The sequence below is a fragment of the Ruditapes philippinarum genome, unplaced genomic scaffold (assembly GCF_026571515.1).
Source record: "Ruditapes philippinarum isolate M1 unplaced genomic scaffold, ASM2657151v2 ctg2354_1_1_1_1, whole genome shotgun sequence".
Classification (NCBI taxonomy): Eukaryota; Metazoa; Mollusca; class Bivalvia; order Venerida; family Veneridae; genus Ruditapes; species Ruditapes philippinarum.
Genome location: NW_026855117.1, coordinates 16,156 through 36,904, shown reverse-complemented (window position 1 = coordinate 36,904; position 20,749 = coordinate 16,156). Strand labels below are relative to the sequence as shown.

The 20,749-nt window shown below is 34.2% G+C and overlaps 1 protein-coding gene across 1 annotated transcript in view; it reads left to right on the top strand.

Moving 5' to 3' along the window:
- Positions 1-19,002, top strand: part of LOC132742139 (uncharacterized) — a gene marked incomplete at its 5' end in the record, with an annotated part of 82,286 nt that extends 63,284 nt beyond the window's left edge. Inside the window, 10 exons of the mRNA XM_060730465.1 lie at positions 2,835-3,551; positions 3,934-4,668; positions 9,335-9,414; positions 9,852-9,914; positions 10,242-10,371; positions 10,729-10,851; positions 11,230-11,400; positions 12,371-12,541; positions 13,953-14,117; positions 18,558-19,002. Coding sequence (XP_060586448.1) covers positions 2,835-3,551; positions 3,934-4,668; positions 9,335-9,414; positions 9,852-9,914; positions 10,242-10,371; positions 10,729-10,851; positions 11,230-11,400; positions 12,371-12,541; positions 13,953-14,117; positions 18,558-18,964 — 2,762 coding nt within the window. The remainder of the gene's footprint in view (positions 1-2,834; positions 3,552-3,933; positions 4,669-9,334; positions 9,415-9,851; positions 9,915-10,241; positions 10,372-10,728; positions 10,852-11,229; positions 11,401-12,370; positions 12,542-13,952; positions 14,118-18,557) is intronic.
- Between the last annotated feature and the right edge of the window lie 1,747 nt (positions 19,003-20,749).

The window sequence follows — 20,749 nt, the reverse complement described above, 5'->3', positions numbered from 1 at the left end:
CGGTTATATTTGACTGCTTATGTAAAGAAACAATACCAGACTCCTATGGTATGACAAATATCAATTCAAAAATAAGAAAATATCATTTTGTTGCGTTAATATCCAAAATTTATACTAATGGCACAATATTTTACATCCGAGATAGTTGTAGTAAAGTAAAAATATCATTTTAACACTAAATGGTCAGTATAAATCCTTCTTAAAAGTCATAGATTGTTTCAGTCAATCATTTAAAATATCCGAGATTCAACACAAATTTGAAAACATTTCATTTTTATTATTTCTTGTAAAAATCACAAATGTAAATTGATGTATACTGTATGTGTGTAAGTCAAACATTTTGTGTAACTGGTATATTTTGTGTTCATGTACATAATTGGTTATATTTCAAAACACGAAAATTTCATGCAACGGACATTTTGTCATTCAAGAGGCTACCTATAGGTTTTTGCAAGTAAGAAAAAGATAATTGCTTAAACATTAATATTGTACATTTCTAGCACAAAAATACATTATTTCTAATTTTTCGATAGATAACATGATATTTGATAGTAAAAGTAGTAATTTAAGTAAGATATAAGCCTCAAACTGATCAAAAAGTAAAATTTTGAATTCCCTTCGGCGCTATGCGCCTCATGAAATTCAATATTTTACATATTGGACAGTTTTCGGCTTATATCTACTACATAACAAAAAACAAATTTGAGCTAAGCCCGAAAATAATGCTTTATAGATGTTTCACGTTTTTCATTGATAGTGAGTTTGATAAAAAAAAAAGAGAAAAGTAGTTCATCAATTAGTACTTATGTACGCAAGGTTAATGAAATATTCAACTATAGTTACTGTACTTTTTCATCCAATTTTACTGCAAAGGTACCTACAGAATTAGATAGTTTATGCGATCAGTTTTTTTTTTCATTTATTTCTTACATCTAAACGAGTTTACCTAAAAATACGTTTGCGTTGAAGATTGAAAAAATAATTTAATCAAGATTAAAATAGATTTACTTATTTACGGTATCTCGTCTCTCTTTGTTAGAGTAAGCGCATCTATTATCCTATTATCCCATTTCCTTTAACAGATATTGTAAATGCCAATAATACAATGTACTGTATGTTCTGTAACAGATGATATGAAGACAACGAGAGACGTTCCTTCATCAACTGTATTTGGCAGTTACAGGAATATATCAATTTGTTGAATTGATGTAACTCCCAATATTTGTTGGCCTTCGCTGTCTGTTCGTCCGTCTGCATTCCGCTTGGCCGGCCTTCATAAGTCAAACTGCTGGCGTTCAATAAAACTTCACAGTAGTGATTAGTACCATCCCTAGTTGTGCATATCAAATCGCAGACACGTTCCGCTTGGCTGCACAAAATGAAACCAACTTTGTTAAACGCAGGTTTATAAAGTATTTAACTACATGTATATTTACTGTACTATTTGATCAAATCTAACTTTAAAGCTACCTACAGTATTTAACAGTTTATGCGAGCAGTTTGTTCTTTTTTCTTTTATCTTAAGGCATACCTATATTTGTTCTCTTTTTCATTGATAGCTGAAAAAGAAGTTTAAATTGTTATAAGCATGTTTCAAATTAATCTACTGGTAATAGTTGGTGCATCTAATATTACTCGACCAGATGATATGAAGACAGGGAGAGATGTTCCTCTTTACATAAAGAATAATTAAACTGTAATTGCAGTAACAAGAATGTATCTATGTTGAATTATTTCACCTTCTTGTTTTTAACCTTGACAAGTAACCGTTTTCTATGAGGAACGAAACTTAGTTGCTTGATTTTAAATTGTCAGTCAAATGTTATTTAATTAAATATGTAATAATGGCTTTTACTTATGCTTGCCATCATAATATGAGCGGTTTTAAACATTTTAATGCTATTGCGTATGAATGAAATATTGTCTAAGGTTATTAGATAAGAGCGTGCGTCAACGCGACATATATATTGCCCTGTCTGAGTGAAAGCCATGGTCGAGGTACTTGTTTTTCGTGACAGGGTGAATGACATTATTCGTATCGTCTTGAAATCCTGATTTACATATTTGCTACTTGCAGAGAACATGTTGTTAGTACGGTTACAAAATCAAGGAACACTTGGTGTATAAACTGAAAGCCATTCTAATCATTATTATACTCTATATTATAAGCGTTTTTCCGTATCATGAAATGCTAATATAAACCCTTATTACGCCAAATAAATAACGAAACAATTAGAAATAATAAAACAGTGTGAGAAATTGTTTAAGCATACACCACCAGTGTTCAATCTAGAGCGCGCCATTGCGCCATTGGCCCCCTAAAATGACTGCCGGCGCAAAACAAATTTAACTGTGGGCCCGACGGGCGCATTCGCTTAGAAAATACCATTACGGTATTTAAGGTACTTTCTGTTTATTTTTACGCTTTACGCTCATTATTCACGCACCTGTTGACTGTGCTAGTATTGATTTTTTCAAGAGTGGTAAATATATGCCCGCACATCGTAAACCAGTCGGTTGCTATAGCGTTATATCAGCAGCTCAGTTCTAAATTTAGCGCACACGATGAAAAGAATTTCCGACTTCTTTTTACCGAATTCAAATGCAAAAAAATCGAAGTCGCCCGATAAAGAGCCGACGAAAAATGTTGATAGTGTTCCATGTACATCCCAGTCCGACCCCGGCCCTTTTGAATCGTCTAAAAGGCGTGAATTTCAAGGAAAATGGCTCAAAGATGACCGATTTAAAAAATTGGCTTATTTTTGATGACGATAAAAAATGTATGCAATGTTCGTTATGCATTAAAATGAGGAAAAAAAATCCGTTTGTTACAGGTTGTGTCAACTATAGAACTTCAACTCTTGAGCGACACATGTCTTCTTCTGACCATCAGAATGCCCTTATTGACCAACGTGGTCAGTCAGTTTTTCAAGCATCTTTTAAGTCTGCATTTGACAAAAAGAAAAGCTCAATTATTAGTGCTTTGCGTACAGTTTACTGGATGTGTAAAGAAAAAATTGCAACATTGAAGTACAGTTCTCTTTTAAGCCTTCTTAAACTACAAGGTTGCCCAGATATTTTGACTTTGCATTCTGGAGATAATGCCACCTATGAGTCCGAGAGGGCTGCTGAAGAATTTCAAGATGCTTTAAATCATGTTATAGAAAATGATATGAAACAGAAACTAGCTTCAGCCCGCGCCGTTTCTCTAATGTGTGATGAGAGTGATGATGTTTCAGTTCAGAAAAAGTTGGTCATATTTGCTAGGTTTATTCCTGAATGCACTGACTTTCAGCCTGAAACTCATTTTATTGAGAATGTTACTATTGATAAGGGTGATGCTGAAACTGTGTACCAATCATTGAAATCTGTGGTAAGTGAAAAGGGTATAGATTTTAGTAATGTAAAGTTTTTTGGCTCAGATGGAGCGGCAGTTATGACTGGTAAAAAGTCTGGTGTTAGTGCTAGGCTTTCAAGTGATCGGCCACTTATTGTTAACATTCACTGTATGGCACACAAGCTAGCTTTATGCACAAGTCAAGCAGCAGAGAGTATTCCATATATATAAAAAAAAGTACAAGGAAATTTTGACAAATATTTTCTACCATTTTAAACATTCCTCACTGAGAACTGCAAATCTGTCTAAAATTGAAAGTGTTTTGAATGACAAACAGCTAAAAATCAAGGAAATTCACAGTGTACCCTGGTTTGCATTTGATTCAGCCCTTGAGGCAATATTTCACACATGGGGTTCCTTAGTTACTTATTTTGAGTCAGAAAAGCAAGCTGAGAAAGGTTGAACTGCAAAAGGGATTCATTCTCAGCTAACCCAGTTTGAATTTGTTGGTGTAACTTACCTTTTAATGGACATAATGCCAATACTCACCAAACTGAGTCTCAGCTTTCAGAAACAAGACATTGATATTTCTTTAGTACAACCACTTATTCAGTCAACAATCTCACAGCTTGAACACTTAAAGCAGAATAATGGTCACTACATGCAACTGTTTAACACAGCATTGACTGAGAATGGACTTGACTTGAGAGATCACAGCATCTCAGCAAGTAAAAACAAGCAAACACATTTGAGTAACATAAGAAGTGACTTTATTCAAAAAATAATTGCTCAACTTAATGTTAGATTTCCACAGGAAGATACATCAGTTATAAGTGCTCTGGCAGTCCTTGGTTTGAGAGGTATATCCTTTGTGCAGAATATTCCTGACCATGGAAAGGATGAAATTAATAAACTCTGTGATTTCTATGGTTTAAGTAATAATGACACAGACAGTGAACCTTACATTGATAGTAACCAATTAAGGATTGAGTGGGAAATTTTAAAACCTCTTGTAATTCAACAAAGGTATCCAACTGACAATATATATAATTTGTGGAAATTGATTTTTATGTATCACAAGGAGATGTTTCCAAATCTTTTAAAACTTGCTGAGCTTGCTCTTATTGCACCCTTACAAACTGCTGACTGTGAAAGGGGTTTTTCTACCCAGAATGATATTAAATCATCAGACAGAAATAGATTGTCCTCTAACAGACTGAATAAATTAATGAGGATATCTCTGCACAAAGTTGACATAGCTGATTTTGATTTTGATAAAGCTGTAGATGCATGGCTATCAGTGAAAAATAAGAGAGCTTTCTCCAGTACAAGTACCTAACTGAAAAACTTTTTTCCAAAGAAAATGTCCTTGCTTGTTATGACATTCACTTATTCATAGTTTACACAGTTTATTATTATGTAAAGTTTGAACTGTTAACATTTTATGCAGATTAGTTAGAGTGAAATTTGAAATTAATGAATTGACTGTTTACAGAATACCTGATATTATACATGTACAGTATGTATGAGTAATTAAAAGAGTTGTCACTGTTATTTCATATTTTTACCTTATGTATATCTGCATTAACAATCCACCTAGAAAAGCAAAGGTAATACTTTATTTGAATTTGATGGTCATTTTAAGTATGGGCCCCCAATTTTCTCAAATGACCCCCTCTTGATAAGTTTATGGGCCCAAAGGGCCCCCTTGAATTTCATTCTAGATTGAACACTGCTGTGACCACAAAACATTCATACAAGCTATTAACCAAGAAAAAGATAAAACTGCATGTTTTCCTTTAAAATAATGAAGCGAAATGCAACTCAATGTGTATTGCAACAAAATTTGAGGTTAGAATCCGCAATTGTCCCTAAGCATCCTACCCCTGTGTCATTTGGAACGTTTGTAATTTAAATTCAAATATATTTTATCGACATGAAAACAAACTATAAATTCTTCTACACATCAGTCGTTCATTTAATGGTCACACTTATTTTACAGTAGTCTGTTAGTACATTTGCCCTTTTAAAATTCTTTCTCATGGGTACTAACAAAATTAACACTATACACATTATCGAAGTATTCATTATCTCCCATGTGAGTTTTTTTACATGACTGGAATACTTAACGATATTTTTGTACAATTGAGTGAAAGTCGGGGACTGTAACTCGTTTGCGATTTTTCAGATCATTCTCCCAATCTTATTTTTCAGAATAATCATTTAATTTTATTTTGCAAAATGGCAGAAAATGAAAAGCGACTTAGCAATTTTATTTTGAGGGAATTGCTTTCTGACTTTCAGGAATTTTTACGTTTTAACTTTCTAAGTTGATATATGTAAGAAAGTCAAATTTAATGTTCGTGGGGGTTTTTGGACCTGAGTGACAATCTTTTAATGTTAAATAAATGTAATATATTCTCTTATCTTGACAACGTAACCGTTAAGACTGATTTGGTTATATTTTGAAACAAGTAACATAATGGTTTTATCAATATCTTACCAGCCAGCATAAAATATGATAAACAAGATCAACAAGGAAAGGCGGCGTTTGAAATGAACGCAACCCCCACGCGACCCAGCAACAAGAACCAGTGGCAAGGAGCCCGGACGGACCCCAAACAAAAATAGGACAGGGCACAAGGTAGAGCATGGAAATGGCTAATCACAAATGATAAATAATTGGTTACTGAATTCACACAAAACAAATAAATGATTGAATAATATGCCAAAAGGCAAAGGGCACAGGGGAAGGGCACAGGAGCCCCGGGGAATGGGGGTAAATTAAAGAAATAAGAATAGGGACAAAGGGGAAGATACTTACCGTGACGAGAAAACAACAAGGGACACAAGCAAAAGTGTCACCAAAACATTATGAAACAAAATAGACATATGTCTGAGGAACACAGAGGGGCACGGCATTGGAACGGTCAGCATCACAAGTACTGTTGGTGAGTTTAAACCGGTTAATGGTGCACAGAACCTCACTCTTAGTCATAAACGAGACAGTGTCAATAAAATGAATCCTAGCCAAGTGAAATTCTAACAGTTGGTATGGTAACAAAAGGTTATATAAGTAAAACACCAAAATGACCATGTAGAAACATATAAAAGTAATGCCCAATGACCATAACAAAAGTGGGATCTCTTTTTATAAAGACAGTTTAGTACATTGAGGGCAATCCCTTGTTGAAATGTCGTTAATTTATCAAAATATAGGACTCTCTGTCATTCTGATAGCGTCATATTTGGTACATGTTCTTATGGTTATCTTATAAATGAGAACAAGTTTCGTGTCAGAAGATGGGACGATAAGCGCAATTTACAACAGAATGATTTCGATTACGTTAGGTAATATTTTCATTGTTTGGGGGGGGGAGGGGGAGGTATGTTTTTGTTGTTTTGCTGTTTGTGATGTTGTTTTTATGCCACCGAAGGCATATTAAAATCGAACCGTCCGTCTGTCAGTCCGTCCGTCAGTTCGTCATTCCGTCCCGCTTTATACATAAAGACAGTGGTGGTCTTGTGCGGTCTGAAACTTCAGTATGCATGAAAGGATTTTAATTTTTCTTTCACATATAAAATAACAATAGATGTATGGTGTGTCGCGAACAAGACTAGGGTTTCTACCACTAAGGTCAATGTCACTGTGGGGGTTCAAACTTTGTCTTTTTTATGTTATATAAATATACACTGATGGTCGTGTCTGCTCTGAAACCTCAGTATGCATTAAAGGATTTCATTTTTTCATATATGAAATAACCATAGATGTATGGTGTGTCGCGAACAAGACTCTGGTTCCTAGGACTAATGCCAAGGTCACTGTGGGAGTTTAAACTTTGTCATTTTTTTATGTTGTATAAATATAGAATGTGGTGGTCGTGTCTTTCTGAAACTTCAGTATGCATGGAAGGATTGTAATTTTTTTTTTCACCTATGAAATATAACCATAGATGTATGATGTGTTGCGAATAAGACTAGGGTTTCTATCACTAAGGTAAAGGTCACTGTGGGGGTTCAAACTTTGTCATTTTTGTCTTGTATAAATATGGAAGGTGATGGTGGTCGTGTCCGCTCTGAAACTTCAGTATGCATGGAAGGATTGTAATTTTTCTTTCACATGTGAAGTAATCCTAGATGTATGGTGTGTTGCAAACAAGAACCGGGTTTCTGCCACTAAGGTAAAGGTGGGTTCAAACGTTGACATTTTTTATGTTGTATACATATGCATGGTGGTGGTCGTGTCCGCTCTGAAACTTCAGTATGCATGAAAGGATTTTAATTTTTCTTTCATATATGAAATAACCATAGATGTATGGTGTGTCTCGAACAAGAACCGGGTTTCTGCCACTAAGGTCGAGGTTACTTTTTGGATTCAAACTTTGTCATTTTTTATATTGTATAAATATAGATGGTGGTGGTCGTGTCCGCTCTTAAACTTCAGTATGCAGCAGGAAAGGATTTCAATTTTCTTTTACATATGAAATAACCATAGATATATGGTGTGTCGCGAACAAGACTTGGGTTTCTGCCACTAAGGTCGAGGCCACTGTGGGGATTCAAACTTTATCATTTTTTATATTATATAAATATAGATGGTGGTGGTCGTGTCCGCTCTGAAACTTCAGTATACATGAAAGGATTTCAATTTTCTTTTACATATGAAATAACTATAGATATATGATGTGTCGCGAACAAGACTCGGGTTTCTGCCACTAAGGTCGAGGTCACTGTGGGGATTCAAACTTTGTAATTTTTTATATTATATTAATATAGATGGTGGTGGTCGTGTCCGCTCTGAAACTTCAGTATGCATGAAAGGATTTTCTTTAACATATGAAATTATCATAGATATATGGTATGTCGCGAACAAGACTTTGGTTTCTGCGAGTTAGGTCAAGGTAACTGTGGGGTTCAAACTTTGTCATTTTTTATGCTATAAAAATATAGAAGGTGGTGGTCGTGTCCGCTGTGAAACTTTGGTATTCATGCAAAGATTGTTTTCTTCTTTCACATAGATGTATGGTGTGTCGCGAACAAGACTAGGGTTTCTACAACTAAGGTCAAGGTCACTGTGGGGGTTCAAACTTTCTCAACTTTGATGTTAATATATACATATAGACATAGATTGTGGTGTCTGCTCTGAAACTTATATGCATGAAAGGATTCTATTTTTTATTTAACATAATATGAAATTACCATAAATGTTTAAAACCCGTGTTCCTACGCCATAGTTCAAGGTCACTGCTGGGGATAAAACTTTTTCAATATTTATGTTATATACATATTAACGGCGGTTGTGGTGTCCACTCTGTAACTTCCATATACATGAAAGTTTCAATTTTTATTTAGAAATATAAAGTCACTATAGATGGACAATGTGTTGTGAACAAGACCCAAGTTTATTTGTCTCACTTAAAGGTCTTGGCTGGGGTTCGAACTTTGTCATTTTTTTCCACCACACTTTACAACTAATAGGTGGTTTATAACTAGAATCCTTAGGGGCTTTTGTCAAATTTTGTGACAGCTCTTGTTTGTTATTGTTGTTTTTTGTCACCTTTAGCTGCTTCTTATTTAATACACTGTAAAGAAAAATAATTCGCTTGTCATTACACAAATGTATTTGTACGTACTTTTCCTTAAACAGAATGTAAAATGACCGAAATTACATTACAAAATGTATATTTTAGGTTTTTCGATATACCTGCTGCTTTCTTTTCCAAAGACATCTGGTAAGAATCTATATACTTGGTTGTATCACTTTTGGTCTCAAAACAAAGTACCGTATATTGCTCAGATCACGTGGTAAAATGAGAACCTGTTTGCTGGACTAAGTTTTATCAAGCGTCACTTTTAACAGCTTTTTTATTATAAGCAGAACACTAGGTAATTATACAAATGGAGCTGATCTTTACTATGACGATAACACAGTAGCATATTATGAACTATAAAACATAGTTTATTCATTTTAGTTCATTATAAAACATTTACTTTTAGACGCCCTGCAGTGTTACAATTGCACCGACATTGCTGACATTGATGAATGTCTTACAATGACAGAATGCCATGCCAGCCAGGTAAATGTCTAACAGTAGCATAACGCCATATTGGTCAAAGAAATGTACAAGTTCGCATAATATAATACTATTCTGATAAATATGTCACGTTATTGAATATTTTAATGTTAAAGTTTAACGAATGAGGGTCAGCTTATGGTTAATGAGAGTAAATATTATATTAATAGTCAGGAAGATACCTTTAGTATGACAATAAACATTCCAAGCCGGGCAAATACAGAATTCAAAGTTACAAAGAAATTTCAGAACTCGGGTATTAGTTGACCAATTAAATTCCTGAGATTTGAGACAGAACTCAGAAAAAGGTTATATAACAACGAGACCATGTCTTAACTTATCACTCTCAAAACTGATAAATTATTATTCCAAATTGTCTCTATTTTTTGTCAATGACTATAAACGCTTTTTATGATATTAATTTACTTGTAATTTTATAGTCTTGTTACATAGAAGTAAAATCAACAGGACAACGAAGCACCCTCGGATGTACAAACAACCAGGTAGGCAAGAGATATACCAAAAAACAATTTTACAAAATTAGCAAAATTCTAAATTTGGTTTCGTTCGTATAAAACTAATGTATAGCAAAATAAGTGACATAATTAACTATAAAATTCCGTTCTCCTCTTAGAAAAAGTATCATCTTAGTTGTTCTAAACCAACAATATGAATATAAGATATTTGTTCAAATAAACGGAAATTAGTAAAAATTTATCAATTTGCAACAATCGCAGAATCAAACTGTACAGGACATATCTAGATACCAATATGCCTGTACTGTCCACTTTTGTAGTTTTTTATCTATAAGTCATAATTCCATTTTACAGTTATGTGGAGTAAGTGCCAGTGGTGCCGGAAATTTGATCGGTCGACAGATAAATGGGAGACAAACTTTGGACTGCCATGAATGTTGTAGTAAAGATAGATGCAATAAAAATCTGTGTGCACATTTAACACGTAAGCTCATCCTTTCAAATATTTCTTGGTAACTGAACAATAAAAAGACGAACTGAACATTCGTTTTTCTTAACATTAAATTATAAAAGGGTCAAGAAATGATATCATAATGAAAAAAATCCTATCACGTGACAAAAATAATAACAACATCAACTAACATTACATATTCGAACACTGCCGAAAGGAGGCAAAAACGATTTATGGGGTTTTAAAGATATCACCCAGCATTACAGATATAAGCCGATATTTACTGAGTTTTAGTTGTGGTAATCCTTTATGAAAGAGTCCAATTTCACATACGGAATAGTTGCAAATACGGTGATATCACTATAAGGGTGGCTACTATTTATATTTCAGCCGGAGCATGTATTGATGATGTGAAAGTGGATTGTGCTTTTCTAAATAGCTTTTTCAATATTTGTAAGGATATTCATCGAGCCAAGTTAATCTGTGCAAAATTCTGCTCACTGTGTTCACTTGGTAAGCTTAACGCTTTGACTTACTACACTTGTTTTTCCGGTTACAAATCACAATCAATGTAGTTAATTATTTCTCAGGTTTTAATTTTGAGACTTATTTTTTAGAGTGGCTGTTTTTATATGAGAAGCTTTTCGATGCGATAAAACTCTTTCAAAATAACTGTTTTCTTTTACCAATAACCAAGATTCGTATGAAATATACATACTATGTATAAGTAGACATAAATATTCGTTCCAGGGCATCCCGGCATAAATGGACATTATTTGCATTCAACGTGTTTTGACTTGCTGTTGTTCAGTAATACTCTCCAAGATCACAATATTTGATTTTCATTCATTTGGCATATTCCATTTGATCACTTTTAATCCTTTTAAACAGTGGATGGGAATTGGGCTAGCTGGTCTCCATGGTCTACATGTGACGTCACCTGCGAAAATGGGACTCAAAAAAGAACAAGACAATGTTCCGATCCTCCTCCAGCAAATGGAGGACTTGACTGTACCGGAACACGCACTGATATTAAGACATGCTCAAAACAACTTTGTCCAGGTATGAATTCAGCATAACAATGGCAAACTAATAAGTATTGGGTAATCCAAATCAATTACAAATGATCATATCTTATCCGAAACAAAAGACTTATTCTAAACTATTTTAAACAAAATTATAGCGACATATTTTGAAAGAAACAAAAGGTTAAACCAGTAGACTTTCATGTAAAAATAAGTTTAGAGAAACTAGAAATTCACCCAAACTGTATTCGTCAAAACGTTGAAGAGGATTCTCTTCGTAAGTTATTATGGGTCTTCCAACTTTGGTGCAGTCGTGTTTTAAAACAAAATTTCTCTCACAGTAAATAATAAGTAATAAATATGTATTTTTTTCAGATTTACTCTCCGTGATATTATAAATAAAAATTAGAAATTCCGATAAAAAATGTAAAAGATTCCTCTGTAAAATACTTAACTAGTAAAAGTATTGATTTTAACATTCCCTAAGTTAACTTATATATAACATCGGAGTAAAAATCGAACTGGGACAAAGCCATATTTAACAAACTTCATGACATCAACCCCTGTCGTGGCGTATCACAATCTATATTTCTTCTTAACCAAAATGATCAAGTAGTTCTTCTTTGATGCCGAACTGGATACACTAAAGTTTTGGCATATTGATTTTTTTAACAGGAGATCATGATCCATTGAATGCCATGATCTTGCGGACTGTTTTAACTCAGTTCCAGCCAAAATATTGTACAATTATTTATAGCATATATACTTGTATTCTTTAATTTAAGAAACTCATCTTAATTTTATGTAATAATAATTCTCTTTAGACTTTATTATCACATTTTAATTGTTCGGTGTTCGGCACGGTATGAACAGAAATGTGTCAATGTGCCGTTTAACTCAAATAAACAAGCAAACGAATATTCTACATGAAATATACTTCTGTTTACACTAAATATATTTTGTTTAAAAGAGACTCGTTCATTGTGAATAGCTTATATTTTTCAAAGTGCATGGTGGATGGACAAAATGGTCGAGCTGGGACGCGTGTTCTGTAACATGTGGTGTAGGTATAGAGAGGCGGCATCGTAATTGCTCGAACCCGATACCAGACAGAAGCGGACTTCATTGTTTCGGCGACACATTAGATGATAGAATATGCTTACCAGTTCCATGCGCAAGTTGGTTTATTATTTAATTTATGTACATTTATGTTTGCCGTTTATCAAGTAATGCCGGAATGTGAAAATAACGCAGGAATTGTGCAAATATATGACCTTGAGAGTGATACGGTATGTAAACGGGTCAAAGTGTTATTAAGTAAATCAAAATTAAAGAAATGAAGAAACGCGTAAAGCTGGCTATAACATACTTTAACCAGCATTAAAAAGATCAAATACATGTTCGCTTAATAAGATCATTTGTGAGAATGATGACTTGAAAATTGTATTGTCGTTGATCGATATAAGTAAGTACAACTAGAACTGCCACTAACATGGCGTGAATACCCCCGCATACCACTTTGTAAAAATCAACAGTGGCCATTTAGAGCTCAAGGACAACCTCCCTGCCAAATCTGAGGTTACTAAGCCATTGCATTGCTAAGTTATGTATTCTACATTCTTCAAATGTGAATATGTCAAAATCAATACACTGCTGACAGGCATTCTTAAGCAATTGAGGGGAAAAAACTTTTTTTAAGTCAAGGTCCCTGTGACCTTGACCTTTGACACAGTGACCTCAAAATCAATAGGGGTCACCTTATGGTCATGATCAACCTCCATGCCAAATATGAAGACTATGGGTCAAAGGAACCTTACGTTATTGGGCGGACAAGCTTTTTATAGTCAAGGCCCCTGTGACCTTGACCTTTGATCAAGTGACCTCAAAATCAATAGGGGTCACCTACTTGTCATGACTAACCTCCATGCAAAATATGAAGACTGTGGGTCAAAGGAATCTTATGTTATTGGGCGGACAAGGAAAAACCGACGGACGGCCAGACGTCAGGGCCGGACAGACGGACGTCCGGACTGATAAGCTGATTCCAGTATACAACTTCGATGTGCGGGGGTATAAAAACGCGTTAAAGATTTACTAGTAATTGTTTTGATATTCGGTATACAGTAGACATTTTCCATATTACAAGTAACATATAATATTTGAACAAATTAGATAAAAATATTATTCAAGTACTAATTTATGAGATAACCAGCGTTGCTTTCGTGCATCATTCACGAAATCGGCGTTACCTAATTAACTTGTTTAAGTCTCATTTTATTAGTTTTGCCAGTGTCTAAGAATACCAAAATATACCAATTTCAAAAATCAAAAATGAAATTCTACGTTTTTGTACACATATCACACATCGACAAAACACAAAAGTTACCGTCAAAACATTCCTGTGTTAATGGAAATACGGTGTAATATCAGCATGATCAATATCCTAATGAAGTCTAAATAAAAGTGTAGTAATACATATGCTGTACATTTGTTGTTTTTTAGTATTTTGTGATCTGATGATAAAAACTTTACTTAAAAAAAAGTTTTAATTGTATATTTTATCTTGTGTCCAAATATTTGGTATTCAAGATGGTGGTTGGACTGACTGGGGACAATGGAGCACATGTTCCGTGACTTGTGGAGAGGGCATAAAGTCTAGATCACGTACCTGCACAAACCCATCACCCTCACTCAATGGAAAATATTGTGAAGGGGATTCTTTAGAAGTTGATTCTTGTAAAAAAATTAGATGCAGTATGTTTTATACATTTATTTGTAAATATTCTTATTCCAAATCCGTATTAGCTGCATGCCTTCAGATGAGCCAAAATATTCCAAGAAAATCAAGCTTGAGAAAAATGTTCTAATATTTTAAGAAAAGTTAAAATATTCAAGATTCAAGTAATAATTGACATGTTTTGTGCAATAAGTTACCGATTTTGCAGTATTCATCACATAGTTTTACAGTAAGGGATATGGTTTGCATATTTTGACATCTTTTTTGGTAAAAAACGTGGACTGAAAGTGCCGTTTGCAATGATTTAATAACTTTCTTTGTTCACTTCACAGAGTTTTCCTTTAAGATACAATTTCAAAATGATCATGAAAATAAACATGAATCTGGAGGCATGCTACTTAAAAGTAAATTAATATTCTTTTCTGATCGAGGTATCTAGACACAATGCATTATATATTATAATACTAGTATGTATTATAATACAGTCATCAAAATGGAAAATACTCTAGCGAGCCTGTAATAAACCCTCACGAGATTAAACCTAATATTTCTTGCATAAAAACAGCTCGAGCATGTTTACATTACCGGAGAAGAATATATGCATTTCCAGCCAAAACACGCGAGCACACGCTGTTATGTTGCATTTTCTTAATATACGTGATTCATGACGCAATGTTATTATAGCTGATTGCAATGAGGACCCGTCAACTTCATTATTACTACCAATCGTTAAACATGGGCTCTTCCGTAGACTCCGGATAAAAGGCCTCGTACTAGAACACGCAATTCGCACGGGTTATAAGGAAGTATTCGATCTCTAGAAAGTAATATTATTATGACATATCCACTCCTTCTAAACGGTGGTATTTTCACATTTTGGTGATCTGTTTGAATTCTCGACACTTTTATAGAACTCTAGGCCAAACCAAACATGTAAAAGGTAAACTCAGTTTCTAAAAAAAATCCATTTGTAAAGAATATGCTTGTTTTAATTTGTTGGGTTTTTTTTCAATCAGAGAATGATATGCCAAATAGAACATTTTCTTTTTTCATTTTGGATGCAATTTTGATACGAAGTACCCAAGCTTGACGTTGCTAGATTTTTCGTAAATATAAACTTTTGTGTTTTCCTTTACAAAGAGACATACCTCTAGTGATTTCATTGCCGTGAAGTAAATGTTTGCCCACTTTATCGTGCATGGAACATGAGCCTAACCTCCCATTTGGCTTAACACAAAAAAATGTTCACAGGGTTTGGTAAGAAATAAAAAAAACTGACATTTATTAAAATGTGATTGGTGCCAGCACCTTGTCTATGGCTCAATAACAATTTTAAAAAAAATGTTAAATTTTTTAATGAAGTTATTTGGGCTATTTTTGGTGTTAAGACTAAAGAAACGTTTTGGACAATGTTACATGCATGATTAAGTGGATCAACATTAACTTTATGGTAGAGAAATTACTCAAGTCTCATCGTGAAAGAAAACACACGATTTAAAATTTCGTAATATTTCTAGCAACGCCATTTTGGAGTATTTCGTGTCGAAATTGCATCAAAATAATTAAAAAAATTTCTACGTGGACAAAGCATTCTTTGAAAAACTAGCATGTTCTTTAAATTGATTTGACAGAGGTAAATCAAACATGTCGCTTTATCATGTCACAGGTCAGTTGCGAAACATACTATGCACACAGAAAACCAAATTATGTTAATAAATCAGACGCATATTTGTATGTAAGAATAATGCTAAAACCTTTTTGTGCGGACTCGGGCTTTAACCCATTACTTACTTTTACGCCTTTTCGCCCCCCTCACTTTTAAAGGTCTAAATTTGGGCTTGTAAGAGGCTAAAAATAGCCCCAGGTCGACCTATAGGTAACGTGTAACCAATGCTGAAAAGTGTATGTCTCTATATCAATCAATTTAGCAGTTGCAGCACTTTGAAATCAGTTTTGATGGAATAATCAACGCAAAATAAGGATTTTTGGCAATTTTGAGATGTCCCCTTTTTGCCATGGTAACAGGAAATGTTAAGAATAGTTATGCCGTTACAAAGGATATGATCTAGTCAACATTTCTGCCAAACAGTATTGAAGGTTTTGTTCATAGTTTTATAGCAATTTGAACTTATAACACTTATAACACAAGGCTTTTATGAATGAAAAACAGCCATGTTTCACAAAATGCTCATGAAGTAATGGATTAATTAAAAAAATTAGAAAAGCTACAAAACAACAATTTTTCAACAAAACTAGGTGAAAGGCCACAGATTAACATGGAAAACTAGATTTTAAGTAATTCCAAGGTTTTTCATCATTTTTGTTAACCCTTTACTTCATATAGACGTGTTTTGACGGCTTTGCGACCACCCCCCTTTTTTGAGGCCTCAATCAGTGAAAAATTTCCCTATTTACGCCCCCAAAATAGTTTTTTGTTTGGGAAATGTTGTTAAAAAACTGATCACTTTTTCGGCGACGCCCCTACCAAAAAGATACATCAGGGGGTTGCCAGAAGAGGGATGTGCTCCCTTCTGTTTGGGGGGTTTGAAGTCCCCTCATCGCTAAGAAAATTTGGACTTGTGAGAGGCTATAAATGACCCCAGGTCGATTGGAAGGTAATGCTGAAAATCCATTGAGAAGTTGCAGCACTTTGAAATCAATTTTGATGGAAAAAAATCAACGCAAAATAGTGATTTTTGGCAATTTTGAGATGTCCCCTCATTGCCATGGTAATAGGAAATTTAATACTTAGCATGTCGTTACAAAGGCAATTGTCCAGTCAACATTTGTGCCAAGTTTGATCAGTATTGAAGCATTTTTCATAGTTTCATAGCAGTTTGAACTTGTAACAGGAGGCTTTTCAATGAAAACGGCCATTTTCACAATATGCTCATGAGGGAAAGGGTTAAATTAATTGAGTGCTCGTGCTTCTGCAGAAGCCAGAAGGCAGCCAGCTACTGCAGATGGAATTACATGAGAAAGGCGCATTCACCCTCTTTTCTCAAAATGTCTCATTTGGTCATGTATAAATTTGTACGGCCTTATCTAATACGAAATTTTCCGAATTGTCTTGCAAGAATCGGGATAAATTCTTGTGAAGGTCTAAAGCAGACTTGCAAGACTGTATCTTCAATCATTCGAAAATAACGCTTAAATATCCGACAATAAGGGGGCAGGGGACCTAAAAATGAAAAATTTTGTATTTCAGTGTGACCAGAAACACAATTCCAAATATTTCAAAATCTGTTTCACAGGCAGATAACCAGTTGCACAGCATTATTCAATGATATATGACATACATTGAAGAAAATAATAGTTTGCATGCATTGCTCCTTCAAAAAATGACTGACAGCAATTTATATTTACCCCCACCCAGCCAAAATCACACCTAAAATGTACCAATATAGGCAATCTTCATGAAGGTGCAGCATACTCCAGAATCCGCCCGATTCCTTTAAAAATATCAGTAACACGCAGTGCAAGCTATGGCATTTTCAGAAATGACAAATAAAGTGTCTGTCATACGTTTAGATTTTTCACAAAATTTATCTGAAATTTCTTACTTGTTTGGCGCCAACTGTCAAAGCTTGATTTTTAACTTTTTCACCTCCATTCGGAGAGTCAGAAATACATACAAAGCTACCAAAATGCTTAGTTTCGGGTAAAATCCCAAAAATATATCTCATTTCCTACACACAAACAAGAAAGAATTACAATGACAGAGAAATATCAGAAGTTATCAGTACCTTCAAAACACCATGTCTGAGTTATTAAAAAAATTGACCGGGGCCATCATTCGAATATGTCCCCTGCCCCCTAAGGCGCTGAATGTGTCTCAATCTCCCACGCAGTGATCTCCCTTTAAATGATTAGATCTTTGCCATCACATTTTCGTCAAGATTTTTGACCATATGATTTTTTTTTTCAATTTTGATATTTATTTTAAAAAGTAAACACGATTTTGCTAATGTTTCAAGACCGTTTGATGTTAGAACTAAAACAATAACTTCGGAAACAGATATTATGAAAATAATTTTTAATATCGCACCGTTTATTTCCAAAACAATTGCCGCTTTCGAAAGAGAAATCTTTCAAGTAATTAATAATTTCGATTCTACACTTAACAAAAAGGATTTTTTTTTTGCAATCAACAAACTTGACACCAGCGCTCAAGTTATACTGTCGCTGTTTATTACAGATAAAACAGTTGTTCAACGATTTCTTTGGCTTTGCACAATCATGTGATAAGACCATCATCACGTGATTTGTGTAAAGGCAGTGGTTACTGGCCGTTGCGTAACCGGAGTATGCGAGATTATTAAATCTCGCTACTTTATCTATTAAAATAAATAGGGACTTTTAAAATTGCACCAGGCGACATTTAAACTAGCCCAAACAGGACACCGTGCACTTATTATAGATTTTACATTGAATGCCTGTTAACTTTTGCGTTTTAGGTACACATGTAGTATTTAAAGCTAAGGGTGTAACGAACAGAAGTCCCGCCATTGGAGAAACTGTAAGATTTGGTTCTACACTCATCAACGAAGGGAATGCCTACAATACGGCTACTGGAATCTTCACTGCACCTGTTGGTGGAATATATTCGTTTAGTACACAGATTTGTGCTGTTACTAACCATGAAATCTCACTAGAAATCATAGTAGATGGAGTACCACATGCTAAACTATTTGTATATGATAAAGACTCGTATCCATGCGATAGTACAGACACAGTTGCTGTTTTACATAAACAATCAAAAGTCTGGGTGAAGTTCACCTTTGGCAGTACGGCCAATGTTACTAGTATATTTGAACATAGTTATCGTATGAACTCGTTCTCAGGATATCTGGTTCACCAATAAACTCATCTTTGGTGCTTAAATTTCAGGATGCAATTATTATTATTATTATTATTATGTTGTTGTTGTTGTTGTTTTGTTTTGTTTTTATGTTCATATATAAGTCTAAATTATATGATAAATCTGTTTTAAATCGTCCTTTTATTTTGTTATTCCTATTCCTTAAAATTCGAATTTATTCAAAGCAGAGTACATTCATTGGACTAAGGGTTATTGTAGAAATAAATAAATATTTTTTTTTTATTTTATTTTTTCAATCTTTTATTTCTTATAAATCCCTATTTATGATTTCTTTTCATATAAAAAAAGTTGGGGCTTACACTGTTATGCCCACAGAAAATAAGAATTGACGGATGTGTTTCAGACCAGCGTTATTCATTAAACAACTTATTTGCCGGGAGCGACCAAATATGCTTGGTATTGCTGAGAGCGACCAAATCTGCTTGGTATTCCTGAAAGCGACCAAATCTGCTTGGTATTCCTGAAAGCGACCAAATCTGCTTGGTATTCCTAAGAACGACCAAATCTGCTTGGTATTCCTGGAAGCGACCAAATCTGCTTGGTATTCCTAAGAGCGACCAGATCTACTTGTTATTCCTAAGTGCGACCAAATCTGCTTGGTATTCCTGAAAGCGATCAAATGATTAGTATTTCTGAGAGAAACCTAAACGGATTGGTATCAAGACAGATGACTAGTTACACAACGCGTTGTAAGACACCAAGTAGCTGGAGTTTTTAGGATAGTTTTAAGTTTTATCAAACAAATGTTTAAAGTATTAGTCGCATAACCCAACAATGTTTATGACATCAAATACCAAGACATTTTATTGAAGCAATTCCATGTTATTATTTTTTGTTGTTGTTGTTTATTGTTGTTCTTTTTTTTTGGGGGGGGGGTGTTTTTGTTGTGTTTTTTTGCTATAAAGTAATCTTGCCATTTAATCGAACTATACAAACGTTTCTTTTTTCATTTTATTTTTATTTGATCAGATGAAACAATCTATTATTGTTACAGCAAAAGAGAGGAAAACATGAACATAAGAAGTGAATTAGCATAGTAATATTGTTCATATTATATACAGTACTGCTGACATTATGCTCATTTTTTGTTATCAAGATAAGCAAAATCAGTAATAAATTTCAAATGATTGACTATTATTAAGGTCGTTGATAAAAAAAATTGTCCCACTCTCTTTTTATTTTATCAATTGAAAGTTACTGCATATTATATAATGAGTCAGGTGGGTTGTTGATTATTTTCGCCAAGTCAAATACAAATATAAAAACAAGTATGGCAAAATAGAGTGTTTTTCTTTCTCTTTTTTTTACTTACACCTGTGCACTCACTATTTACCCTGTGATGGGCAAAAATGTCGATGTTCAATCCAATTTCCGGTAAAGGATTTCTCTCACAGATTTGTATAAAATTTCTGTTACAACCAACATATTGCCATTCATGAAAAAAGTACCCGAGACGCCTACAATATAAAAAAAGCCTCATTCTTTATTTCCTTCATTTCTCCACTGGCGCCTTGATTAACTTTTGATTTGGTTGTCTGTGTTTTGTCGCTGTCTTGCTCTAGTCCACCGTCTTCTAATTCTGCATTGCTATGAACTGTTGGTTGATGGTAATTAGGTGTGGAATTTTCGTCTACGGCCTCCGTTACAGTGCCATGGTTATGCTGGTGTCCCGTGCCTAACCAAAATCCGTAACTGGAAGTCGGAGAAGGCAATATGTTACTGATCGACGCCATCTTTGTGTCAGTATTTTAGTTGTTTGTGGCAGTG